We start from the raw sequence: 13,586 nt of genomic DNA, 5'->3' as shown, positions 1-13,586 counted from the left end.
TTCTCTTCTCCAGGGGATCTTCCTGATCCAGGGATCAAACCCAGGTCTCCTGCATTGCAGGCAGATTAAGATAAAGTAAAATAAAACAAAATAGGAGATAATTCAACAAATGGAAATCAGAATTGAAGTAATGGGAACTTCAAGATAATTTTAGCAATTGCAGGATCCAGAACAAATCTTCAACTGAAATAACATATCCTCTCAGAAGAGTCTGTGGCAGACAGGAGGCAAGTATAGACCTATTTGTTAAAACAAATAGCTTAGATTCTTCTTATCTCCCAACCCATTTCCTCAATACTATGCTAAGAACCCTCCATGCCCCAAAGGCCTAATATTCTAATATTGCACATTCTAATTGCCCAACTTACTCAGCTTCCTGATCTCCTAGACCAGAGTCCTAGGACTCTTCTGGAGGTTCCATATACAGATAGAACTCAGGGGATGACTGGATACTTCATGAAAGGGTCTGCACCTGCCTCCTGCCTGCCACGGATTCTGCTGACAGGTTATTTCAATTTAAGATTCATTCTTGTTTCTGGGATTGCTAAAATCATTTTGAAGTTCCCATTATTTCAACTCTGATTCCTATTTGTTGAATTATCTCTGATTTTGTGTTGCCTCATTTTATCTTATATTTTCTATTCTTTTCCATCCTGGCTTATTACAGGATTTGAGTATAGTTCCCTGTGCTATACAGTAGGTCCTTGTTTATCCATTCTATATGTAATGGTTTGTATCTACTTAACCCCAAAATCCCAGTCAATCCTTCTCCCACACCTCTCCCCCTTGGAAATTACAAGTCTGCTCTCTGATTTTGTTTCTAAATCCAAATCATTTTTATCCCATCCCAGTTTAAGAGAAAATAATAAACTTGCACAAGGATGAACTTAAATATTAATGATAACATCTTGGATATCTATTAGAATAGTATGTACTTCCTGCTGGTGGTAGCATCCCTTCTACACAGTGAAAAGTTAAGTTAGGTCGCTCAGTCACGTCCAACTCTTTGCGACCAGGTGGACTGTAGCCCACCAGGCTCCTCCGTCAATGGAATTCTCCAGGCAAGAATACTGGAGTGGGTTGCCATTTCCATCTCCAGGGGATCTTCCCAACCCAGGGATAGAACCCAGGTCTCCCGCATTGCAGGCAGACACTTTAACCTCTGAGCCACCAGGGAAGGGCTTATTAAAAATACTTAGTTTCTCTAGTGAGGTCTCTACAATTGTGTGGCATTTCATTTATTACATCTTGATACTATTGATAAGCTCCAGTATTCTGGGCTGGAATTTCAGGTTAAATTATACCAAATTGAGTCCATCACTGATGAACTTGGACCTGAGGATGTTTAGACTCTAGCGATATTTAGAATTCAATTAAAGTGAAGTTTTGAAAGAGGTTAAGATATTGGACACTTTATAGACATTCTCCTATTTTGTATACTCACAGGAATACATAAGCCTTGTAAAGGTATAAACATTATAAGCTAGAGAATAATTATGATAATTACTATTTATTACATGGATGAATCCAACTTTTATTATATGCCTTATAATATGCTTTATATATATGGTATATCCTTGGTACTCTGCTAGGAGCTATTATTCATTGGTGAAAAAAAAAAAAGTGAGCTGGATTAAGAAACTCAGTGGATTGTAGTCTTATTTTATGAGATAGGGGATGGAAGTGGAACAGATTTGATGGGGAGAATTAAGTATTTCATTTTTTGTATCTTATCTTGTGAAGTCCATGGAGCAGTCAAGTGGAAATGTTGAATATGAAGCTAGAGCTAATCATATCTGGAGCTCAGAGGAGAATTCCAGATGGGAGCTAAAATATTAGGAATTGTCAGCCCATACCTGCCATTATGTTCCTGGCCTTACAAAATCTGTGACAAGGTTAGTGAAATTCTTCCCATTTCACAGATGCTCATATTGATGTTTATGAAGGATAAGAAACTTGAATGAAGACACATAGTGTCCAAAGTGACAGAAACCTAAGTTCAGGTTCAGATATTCCTTATTATAAAGTCTCTGTAGCTATCTCAATGAACAACCTAAACAGAAGACTCAGCTTCCCAGCTAATTGGAAATTGGACGCCCTCCCACAAGTGACAAAGTGGCCTCTAAAAGGGCAATGATAGATTTAATGAAAATTATACATTAGTAATAGGAGGATGAGGGAACTATAAACGACAGTGGAACAGCCTTAGAGTCAAGTAGATTCTAAAAAACTTAAGATATCCTTTGTAAAGAATTTCAGTCTTACCTTTTATACTGGTGGAATTTTTGTCTATGTTTAGGAAAGTTTGAACAAAGACTTGACCTGCCTCTTGGTTTTTCTGTCGTATAGAATCAACCAAGACCCGGGCTTTGTCTTGAAGTTTGGCATCATAAATTTTTTTCTTCTCCTCTTCCTCCAATTTCAGGACATTTTTTTCCACAAAGTCATCCAAAAGGCCAGAAATGAGTTCTTTGCCCAAAGATTCCAACATCTTAAGTGGGTTTTTGTTGTGTTTGTCTTCTGTTAGAAATACAAAGCTTCAACTTGATCTTGTCTCAAAATATTCAGAACTGAAAACAATCTGGTGGTTGATCTTTCAATATTATAGATTAGCCTGACACCAGGTTAATTTATTACTGTCTGGGATAATTTGAATTTTTGTAGGGAAATAAAGAAGTCAAATTACTAAATATTTTGTTGTAACACCATAGATATTATTCGAACATGTAGTGTATAGGAAGACAGGATATCTCACCAATCCTTAATTAAACCTACAAGAGAGTTATACAGTCCATCTAGAAATAAAGCTAACCTTGACACAAAATGACATAGTCTAAAAAAATTCACCAAGACATTGAACAAGAACTTTGGCCCAGAAGCATCAGCCTCATTGTTTATGTTAGCTTCAGGTATTCTTTCAATAAATGTATATTGGACAACTTTTATGAGAAAGAAACATGGAAATTAACAAAACATGAATAAAAAGTTTCCTAAAATCTGTTCATTTAATAATAGCTAACATCTCTTAAAAGATAAGTATAAAGCAATAGAAAATATTATTTACAAGTATACTAAGTAATTTATGAATATGAATATGATAGACACTCATAATCATCCAAAGAGATGGTTAATACTTTCCCTATTTTACAGATCATTTAAATAAAATGCTGGATCACATTTCTGTTCTTATGCCATATTCTATAAATTTAACCATAGCACAGCTTCAATAAATACAATTGATATTAATTAAGTCCCATTGGTCTCAAGTGCTTCATATGAATCTTCTCAAAGGTAATAAAAATTTCATGTAATAAATATTTTTAAATTTATATTATATGGTAAAAGAAACAAGCACAGAGCAGTTAGTTAAATATTTGACCAAAATTGTGTGAAGAGTAGCCATGTTAGTAAGAGGGCAGAGAGGGATTCAAAACTCAGAGGTTCAGAATCCAGAATCACCACTCTTAAATCATCAAACTACTTTACATGGTACTTGGGAAAGTGAAAGTGAAAGTTACTCAGTCGTGTCCAGTGTCTGACTCTTTGCGACCCCATAGACTGTATAGTACATGGAATTCTCCAGGCCAGAACACTGGAGTGGGTAGCATTTCCTTCTCCAGGGGATCTTCCCAACCCTGGATTGAACTTGGTAAAGAGGTATTTAAGAGAACAGAAAGTAATTCAGGGACTCAGAAAAGACTGGACAAATTTCTTCAGGTGAGGGCGCAAAAGGCTGCTTCTCAGAAAAAGTCACAGTAACATTGGTCTTAGAGTACAGCAGACAGGTCATAACAGAGAATTTGAAGAATTACAAACAACATACAATTAATGTATGAGATGTTTACTCTGATGGGTTTCTGGGATTCTATTTCATTTATTTCTGCCCTCAACAAGGTTGAATGTTGACTGAATGAGTGGTACTAGGAGAAATACAGTAAACGATGAAAGATTTGTATAATTTTGGCATTACATCCGCTTATTATCTACAAGTACTCATGGCTTCAGTTATTGGCTTTAAATAATAAATTAATTATTCAAATAAATAATTTCTGAATTTATAGACCAGCCCAAAGATGGATCTCAATATTAAGGCTCATATAGTTATTTTTTCTCTGTATACCACAAACTCATAACTTCAACTTTTAAAAGCTGAACTGTTCATTTTTCATCACCTATACATACTAGTAAATGATATCTTACAGTCCAGTATACCAAATCAGTAAAAACTGGTGATATTGAACCTCTTCTACCATCTGTATTTTATTTTCCATCTCACATCAAACTGTATTGATTTTATGTACTAAGTATTTGAAGAATCTGATGGCTTTTCCTTTTCTAATAGTTCAGTACTCCAGTTCAGGCCAATATCTTTTCTTTTTAAATTACTCTAAGAATCAGATAAGTCTACTCTTGGACCTTTCTAATCAGTTCTTCACAATGAAGCAGAGTCAAAGTTCTAAAGATTTCACTGTGAAATGTCTCAGCTTAATGTAATCTAGGTTTTCTTGTTCAGCCTCATCCTCTGCGACCATACCCAACTTGCTCATTATATTTTGAACACTTTGCTCTTCATTCAGGTTCTAGAAAGTTATGTACAGTTTCTCACACCCAACATTCCTTATTCCTTTCTTTTTATCTTCAGGTCTCAAATGACATGCCATTTCCTTTTGGAAATTCTCCCTAATGCTTCAAACTAGATGGAGTGTCAGAGCTATATGCTCCCAGAGAAACTTGTTTCAACCTAAAGTAGCATATTTTTCCCCTACAGTTGTGTACTATTTAACAATGGCAACCAAACTTATTAGTGTATTGAATCACTCTACTAGTTTTTTTTTCAGTTTCTCATGTCTATTATCTAATGATGTCCTGATTCCAATTCAATATCCAGTGAAGTCATCCTGCCTAGCTAAAGATGCAGCCATGAGCGTGAATTTAAAATACTACTCCCCAGCCAAATGCTGTATTAGTATCCTGAAGAAGACACTAAGAAGGTACTAGAAAACAGTCAATTCTCACATTTTAGGAGCTTAAATTAAACATGTGAAATGAGACAGAAACCTGGAAATAATTACCCTACAGGGAAAATGAAAGAAATAAAGAAACACAGTAGATAGAAAGTATGAGTGGGGTGAATGCAATAAACATTTTTTAAGGAAACTGAAATCTTGCTTTAGAGAGATTAATGGAAGGGTGAATAAATATTAATATATTTTGAAAGGTACGAAAACCTGCCTCACAAGTTCAGACATTTTTGTTTGTTTGTTTGTTTGTTTGTTTTAATGGTAGTAAGGATCATTGCAATTAACTGAGTAAGAAAATCTAAGTTTAGATATCTAGAGCATAAGAACTGAAAGATAATGATCTGTTCTTTCCTAACAATGCTAATCTGCAGATAAACCTAATGCAGATACATAAGAATCATTTGTAGATCTTTAAAATATTATAAATTACAGCCTATTCATGATTGAGTAATTCAAGGTTGGGGGGATAATCTAAATGTGTTAATGTCTACAGATTATTTAGATGTATTGTAAAGTTTAGAAATCATTGAATTAATTGAACCTCTTCCTTTTCAAACGAAGAAAATGAAGCAAAGAAATGATTTAAAGTACTTGAATATTAGCTGCATAAATAGCATAAATAATAGCTACATAGATAGACTCCACTTCTTACACTCTCCAGCTTCTGTGTGTAAGATACGTGACCTGAAAGCAATATGCAAGATGGATTGGAAGATTAAATTCTGGAGAGAAGGAGACCAGTTAAAAACTGTGATAACAGTCCAAGAAATAGTGTGCTAGAGTAGTTAGCACCAGAGCTAGAAATGAGGAAAAAATGGAGTCACTTAATAAAGACCAAGAGCATAATTCAATATAGGAGATGGCAAGGGAAGGTGGGAATTCAAAGACTCACTTATCTGATCATGGAGAGAGTTTTATGGAATCAAGAGGAAGCCTAGAAGATATCATACAGTGTTTAAGAATTTTCAGAGTTTTCTCACATATAAAAATGTACTGTATTTGTCTTTTCCCACCCCTCATTTTGATTATCAGAAGCTGTAAAAACAGAATTAACTGCTTCCTGGCTCTGGGCTATCTGGAGATCATACTCTCCTTCAGTCTCTGAGGCAGAGTTCCCAGTTTAAGCTACACAGACCTAACAGGAAGAATGTAACTTTCACGGAATCTGCTCACTTCTCTTTTGTATATTTCTGTCTGTCACAGAGCAATTAATAAAGTGTTTTCTAAGACTCAAGTGTCTGACCCCTAGCTAGGAAAAAGACCCCTACTCACCAGCCATAGATAATAAGCTTAGTATCTTCCTACTGCCTTGAAGGAGCACAGTCTCGAAAATGAAAGTTACTGGGCATTTCCTCAGTACAGGGGGCTGGGACTTCTAACCACCGATTGGGAAATTCTTGTTCGGAACTTCCGGGTTCACTGTCGGGAAATCCCCTGTAGTCAGCAAATGAATCTCCCAACCCTTTGGGAAGAAATGTTTATTCATTTTGGAAGAAAAAAAATTGAAATGACCAAACATTTTCTGATCTATGTTGGCACCTCTGTTTTGTTTTGTTTTCCCTTTCCTCAGTCCCCTACATCTTGTTTTCTTTGTTCTTCTCTCTCAGATATCTCAATGTTTAAAGGACTTAAAACTAACAAGTCCCATTTCGTTTCAGGATAAGGATTATCTGAATAACTTTTGCTTCCTTTTTAACTGTGCTAATAATGGCAATATCATCTCCTCTCTGTCTCCCTTTCCTTTTAAACATTTATTGGAAATAAATTCTGAATGCTTGTCTTGATTTCATGCTTTTTTTTTTACTGCCTAAGCTTCCTTAACATTTAATTTTTACTGAAAGTGAGAGTTCCTCTTTTTGTTATATCTGAACAAAGACTGACCACAGAAGCACTGCCAAGATGTAGTACAATGATCCTGTGATAACACAAAAGAGATAGATTCAGTTAGTGAAAGAAAAGAAAAATTGTGATGTGCTCAACTTTGAAGATTTTTAAAAGGTCAGAAGTTCTAGGCCCATCCATGTTGCTGCAAATCATACTACAGAAATAAGTCAGATAAGAAATACAAATATCATGTGATAACACTAATATTTGGAATTGAAAGACAGTGATACAAACAAATTTTTTTATGAAACAGAAACAGAGTCACAGATGTAGAAAATAAACTTATGCTTACCAAAAGCAAGCAGGGGGGAGGGAAAATTGGGAGACTGAGATTAACATATACATAACTATACAAAAAATAGATAATTAATACAAACCTTTTTATAGCACAGGGAACTCTATGCAATATTCTGTAATAACCTATGTGGGAAAATAATCTAAAAAGAGTAACTATATTATGTGTATAACTGATTAATTTTGCTGTACACCTGAAACTGACAGAACATTGTAAGTCAACTATACTCCATATATATGTGGAGCCTGGTAGGCTGCAGTCCATGGGGTCGCTAAGAGTCGGACACGACTGAGCGACTTCACTTTCACTTTTCACTTTCATGGGTTGGAGAAGGAAATGGCAACCCACTCCAGTGTTCTTGCCTGGAGAATCCCAGGGACGGGGGAGCCTGGTGAGCTGCCGTCTATGGGGTCACACAGAGTCGGACACGACTGAAGTGACTTAGCATAGCATAGCATACTAATAAAAGTTGGAAAAAAAAATCCCATTAAGTATATATTTGACAAGTCCAAATAAAACAAATGGTCAGAAATTAATCTTCACTTTTAATGGGTTAGGATTAGAAAGGGCTCATATGTGCAAATGAAAGAGTAGTTTTTCCAGTCATTTCTGGGTATAACCTTGCTAAGTAAAAATATTATCCCAAACTCATAGGAATACTTTTGCATGCATCTCACCCTAGCATTTATTTATAGGGTGTCATGCACTACATGCTGATTGTTTCATGTTTGTTGACTGTCTTGTCTTCTCAATGAGACTGTAAACTACTAGGTACCTAGATATGCAATTATTTTGTGTTATGAAATGCTTTAAGGAAGGGCTAGAATTGTGTAAACAGTAGTCATGACTTTGTCAGTGATAAACTCTGAGATTTTGGATAAGTTACTTATCACATTACCTTCTCTGAATATCTCCTGTTAAGCTCAAAATTTGTTGAGGTCAGGTACATACTGTAATTTATATCTGTATCCCTAAAGCAGAAGATCTAGCAAATGTTTTCTAGAAAGAATGATGTGAGTAGCAAGTTCAATTCTTATGAAATCTGAAGACTTCAAATCTATTACTTTCTCCAAATTCCACCTCCCTACCTTCTCAGAGTGGTAAAAAAGAAACTGATGACCTTTCATTTCTATTTCTAATTTATTGAAATGTTTAAAGAAATGTCTGTTTTCTGCCAACAGGATTCCGAAGCAGTTATAGAATGACAGAACTCCTGGCTTCCTATGGAAAAGGAAGAGAAAGTAAAACAAGCATTAAAAAATAATTCTGCTAAAATAAATGCAAGTTATAAAATGACTCCACCAAGTGATTACACACACTCCTAAGAATGAAGAGCCCATGTTATGTCTCAATATTGCCCTGCTGAGGCAAAGGAGAGGAACGTCTAAAACTGAGCTTTCATCATCTTCTGGCCAAATCTCAATCTATATCAACTAACCTTGAGAAATGGCCATCTACCTCTGCAGAACCTTGAGGGAAGTGCAGTGTGCCCTGTACTAACCAGCAGAAAGGCTTTCAATATCCTTCCATTATCCCCTGTTTATTATACTAGACCTTGAGATCTTCACTAGGGGGTAGTTCAGCACTCGTCCCGCAATTTTGCCCCACCCCTACCACATACACATCTATCCTTACAACTTACTTACTTTAATATCCTGGAAAGAGGTAGAAACATCTTGTCAAAGTCACTCTTTCAGCAGTGGGCATCTGTACCTTACCATCTGGCAGCTCAAATGAAAATCGAACCTAAAAGGAAAATAAGTTCTATAGATTCCACCTCTCCCCCGCCCCCGCCCCGAGTGAAAGGATTTTCACTTACGTTGGAAAAATAGTAGCAAAATAAATGATTAAAACAAAAAGATTTTCCTTTATACAAACCAGTAATATGCATGTCAAAGGATGGACTGACATGCTTTAAAATCTACTAAATCTAATAGTTTTGGACATTAGTAAATTAGAGTCCACTCATTTGTCTATTCAGGAAAAAGAGATGTTAAAATAAATGATTTTCTAGGGGTTGTTTTCTAGATCATAATAGCTTGGAACTGGCTTCCAGGTTGGCTGACTCACCAAAGAAAACCTCAAAACTCATTTGAAAAGAAGGACATTTTTAGAAGAAAACATATCCAGAGCTGCTCCTTAGGTTGCCAGTTAGAATAGATAGGGAGGTAGCATTTCAGAAGTATCTAGCACATACCTTTCGGAAAATTTCCTCCAGGTCACAGGACCAGGCATATTCTTGAAAAGTTTCGATGAGTTTAATAATAAAAAGAGAGCCGAATATGGGATGTCTCCAGGAAACATTATCTATGAAGAAAACACATTTCACATTTCATGCAAGCTCTCTCACTTGGCTACAGAAATGGAGTCCTAGGATTTCTGTTTCAGCTAAAGCAGACTGTTGAGTTTATGCTATTTCTTACAGGCTGTATGCCATCATTAAGTGACTCTATTCAACATTCAGTGTGTATATTTTCAGTGACACTTGACAGTTTTTAAAGCCATATGAAGAATGCTGTATATGGTACAGACATTATGCAGGATAATCTTTGAGGTTCAAAGAACCACAAATATAGTAGAGAAGGAGAGAAAGGCAGGTTGGAATGGAAGGGAGTGACTGGGCCTTGAGGAACAAATACCAGAGTGTGGACCCCAAGAGTGCCACTGACATACTTGATTTAAGTTAATTATACACTCTGAAATGCAGGCCTCGACTGTAATAGGGAAGGTAATAATTTCTGCCCCCAACATACATTTGCATATTAGATGTAATATGCATTACGAGGATCTGGAAGAATATACAAATGTAGTACCCAGTTTTGGAGAAGGCAATGGCACTCCACTCCAGTACTCTTGCCTGGAAAATCCCATGGACAGAGGAGCCTGGTAGGCTGTAGTCCATGGGGTCGCTAACAGTCGGACATGACTGAGCGACATCACTCTCACTTTTCACTTTCATGCATTGGAGAAGGAAATGGCACCCCACTCCAGTGTTCTTGCCTGGAGAATCCCAGGGATGGGGGAGCCTGGTGGGCTGTTGTCTATGGAGTCGCACAGAGTCGGACACAACTGAAGTGACTTAGCAGCAGCAGCAGCAGTACCCAGTTTATACAAGGAATTCATATTAATAAAATTTCTTTAAATTTATCTACCTTGTGATTTAATTAAAATCAAATAATATTGGTCATAAAGCATTTAGACAAAGAAATTACTAATTAAATATGAAAATGTTACCAACAGAAAAGAAGTCCATACTGAGAAAAGGTTTAAGAGGGAAAGATCATAAGACAAAACACTCTCATAGAAAAGATATATTAAAAAAAAAGAAAAGATATATTAAAAAAATAGTTATACAAAATAGTAGGACTTAGAAGTTATAAAGCCATTTTTAAATTATGCAAAGGAACATATAGGAAAATTATCAAAACATTTTAGCCAATAGAAATGGTAATAAAATGCATAATAGTAATAGATTAAAATCCTATCTAAAACTACAGCTGTCTTAATGAAGATGGCTTCAATTAAAGGAAGTAGGTGGGAGAGAATTGCAGGCCAATATATCTTCAAGTTCTTAGTGAAATTAGTTAGAGAATGGTCACTTTTCTTCATTAGAGTACTACAATGTAATTGGAATTAATACCAGAGGATAAAAAGCTAGATTTACTCATAGAAATTCAAGGAAATTAACTGGAGTTTCTACGAATCATGTGGAAAGGAGTATGAGGAAAGTGAAAGAAAGTGAGACAAAAATCAACAAGATAGATGTCAAGAAGCCAAGGGGCCTATAAAGATTATAACACCTAGATGTAAATCTCTGTGGAAGACTGGGATCTTTTTTTTTTTAATAGCTACATCTAGTAACGATAACCCTGTATGTGAGACAACAAAAGAGACACAGATGTATAGAACAGTTTTTTGGACTCTGTGGGAGAGGGAGAGGGTGGGATGATTTGAGAGAATGGCATTGAAACATGTATAATATCATGTATGAAAAGAATCGCCAGTCCAAGTTCAATGCATGATACTGGTTGCTTGGGTCTTGATGCACTGGGACAACCCAGAGGGATGGTACAGGGAGGGAGGAGGGAGGAGGGTTCGGAATGGGGAACATGTGTATACCTGTGGTGGATTCACGTCGATGTATGGCAAAATCAATACAATATTGTAAAGTAATTAACCTCCAATTAAAATAAATAAATTTATATTTTTAAAAAAGTCTGTTAAATACACTCAAATTATAAATGTATGGAGGCTTTCCCTAGTGTCATTGTTTTCACTTTTGAAAAAAAAATTGATTTCTATTCTTTTCTCTTTTTTTAAATTTTAATTCTAATTTTAAAATGAATCCACCACAGGTATACATGTGTTCCCCATCCTGAACCCTCCTCCCTCCTCCCACCCCATACCATCCCTCTGGGTCGTCCCAGTGCACCTGCCCCAAGCATCCAGTATCGTGCATTGAACCTGGACTGGCATCTCGTTTCATACATGATATTTTACATGTTTCAATGCCATTCTCCCAAATCTTCCCACCCTCTCCCTCTCCCACAGAGTCCATAAGACTGTTCTATACATCAGTGTCTCTTTTGCTGTCTCGTATACAGGGTTATCGTTACCATCTTTCTAAATTCCATATATATGCGTTAGTATACTGTATTGGTGTTTTTCCTTCTGGCTTACTTCATTCTGTATAATAGGCTCCAGTTTCATCCACCTCATTAGAACTGATTCAAATATATTCTTTTTAATGGCTGAGTAATACTCCATTGTGTATATGTACCATAGCTTTCTTATCCATTCATCTGCTGATGGACATCTAGGTTACTTCCATGTCCTGACTATTATAAACAGTGCTGCGATGAACATTGATTTCTTTTTCGTGAAAAATTGATTTCTAAATCAAGATATGGTCAACACAATGCAAAAGCATGCTGTCTCCTGAGAGATGGTAACTCATTATAGAAAAAAATCTGTAAGTTAAACTATTTTATCAGGGGCAAATCTTTAGGCTGGAAGTAATCAAGAGAATCTTAATGTCCAAGAAATTCCAAACTATAGTGGATGACTTTTATTCAAACCTGGATATGGAAAGTAACTCAAGGTAAAAGCTTGAATTTAAGCTACAACTATTAATAAAACATCATTAATAGTGGCAATAATTTAAAGTGTGCTTTATTCTATGTCATGCTTACTTAACATTCTGTATTTATTATTAAAATGCTTTCAGACTTATGACAATGACACATGTATTCGTATATATTAGTGAGGAATTCAAAGAAAGCCCAGAGAAGCTAAATAATTGGAACTAATTTACAAAGTACTAAGTGACAGAGTCATAATATAATTGACAGTACTCATAATCCAAAAACTTCTCCAAGCTAGGCTTCAGCAATATGTGAACCGTGAACTTCCAGATGTTCAAGTTGGTTTTAGAAAAGGCAGAGGAACCAGAGATCAAATTGTCAACATCTGCTGCATCATGGAAAAAGGAAGAGAGTTCCAGAAAAACATCTATTTCTGCTTCATTGACTATGCCAAAGCCTTTGACTGTGTGGATTATAATAAACTGTGGAAAATTCTGAAAGAGATGGGAATACCAGACCACCTGACCTGCCTCTTGAGAAACCTATATGCAGGTCAGGAAGCAACAGTTAGAACTGGACATGGAACAACAGACTGGTTCCAAATAGGAAAAGGAGTACGTCAAGGCTGTATATTGTCACCCTGCTTATTAAACTTATATGAAGAGTACATCATGAGAAACACTGGGCTGGAAGAAGCACAATCTGGAATCAAGATTGCCAGGAGAAATATCAATAATCTCAGATACACAGATGATACCACCCTTATAGCAGAAAGTGAAGAGGAACTAAAAAGCCTCTTGATGAAAGTGAAAGAGGAGAGTGAAAAAGTTGGCTTAAAGCTCAACATTCAGAAAACGAATATCATGGTATCTGGTCCCATCACTTCATGGCAAATAGATGGGGAAACAGGGGAAACAGTGTCAGACTTTATTTTTCTGGGATCCAAAATCCCTGCAGATGGTGATAGCAGCCATGAAATTAGAAGATGCTTACTCTTTGGAAGGGAAGTTATGACCAACCTAGATAGATAGCATATTGAAAAGCAGAGACATTACTTTGCCAACAAAGGTCCGTCTAGTCAAGGCTATGGTTTTTCCAGTGGTCATGTATGGATGTGAGAGTTGGACTGTGAAGAAAGCTGAGCACTGAAGAATTGATGCTTTTGAACTGTGGTGTTGGAGAAGACTCTTGAGAGTCCCCTGGACTGCAAGGAGATCCAACAAGTCCATTCTAAAGGAGATCGGTCCTGGGTGTTCATTGGAAGGACTGATGCTAAAGCTGAAACTCCAGTATTTGGCCACT

The 13,586-nt window shown here is 36.3% G+C and overlaps 1 protein-coding gene across 1 annotated transcript in view; it reads right to left on the bottom strand.

Moving 5' to 3' along the window:
* Nucleotides 1-8,301: 8,301 nt before the first annotated feature.
* The window catches only part of LOC104982832 (caspase-1-like), a 14,460-nt gene continuing 9,175 nt past the window's right edge, over nt 8,302-13,586 (bottom strand). Inside the window, exons 8-10 of the mRNA XM_010832279.1 lie at nt 9,398-9,507; nt 8,847-8,946; nt 8,302-8,421 (exon numbers count right to left, since the gene is read on the bottom strand). Coding sequence (XP_010830581.1) covers nt 8,848-8,946; nt 9,398-9,507 — 209 coding nt within the window. The 3' untranslated portion in view covers nt 8,302-8,421; nt 8,847. The remainder of the gene's footprint in view (nt 8,422-8,846; nt 8,947-9,397; nt 9,508-13,586) is intronic.

Source organism: Bison bison, unplaced genomic scaffold (assembly GCF_000754665.1).
Source record: "Bison bison bison isolate TAMUID 2011002044 unplaced genomic scaffold, Bison_UMD1.0 scf7180017860730, whole genome shotgun sequence".
NCBI classification, from domain to species: domain Eukaryota; kingdom Metazoa; phylum Chordata; class Mammalia; order Artiodactyla; family Bovidae; genus Bison; species Bison bison.
The sequence above is the reverse complement of the archived record's forward strand: the minus strand, read 5'-3'. Positions and strand labels throughout refer to the sequence as shown.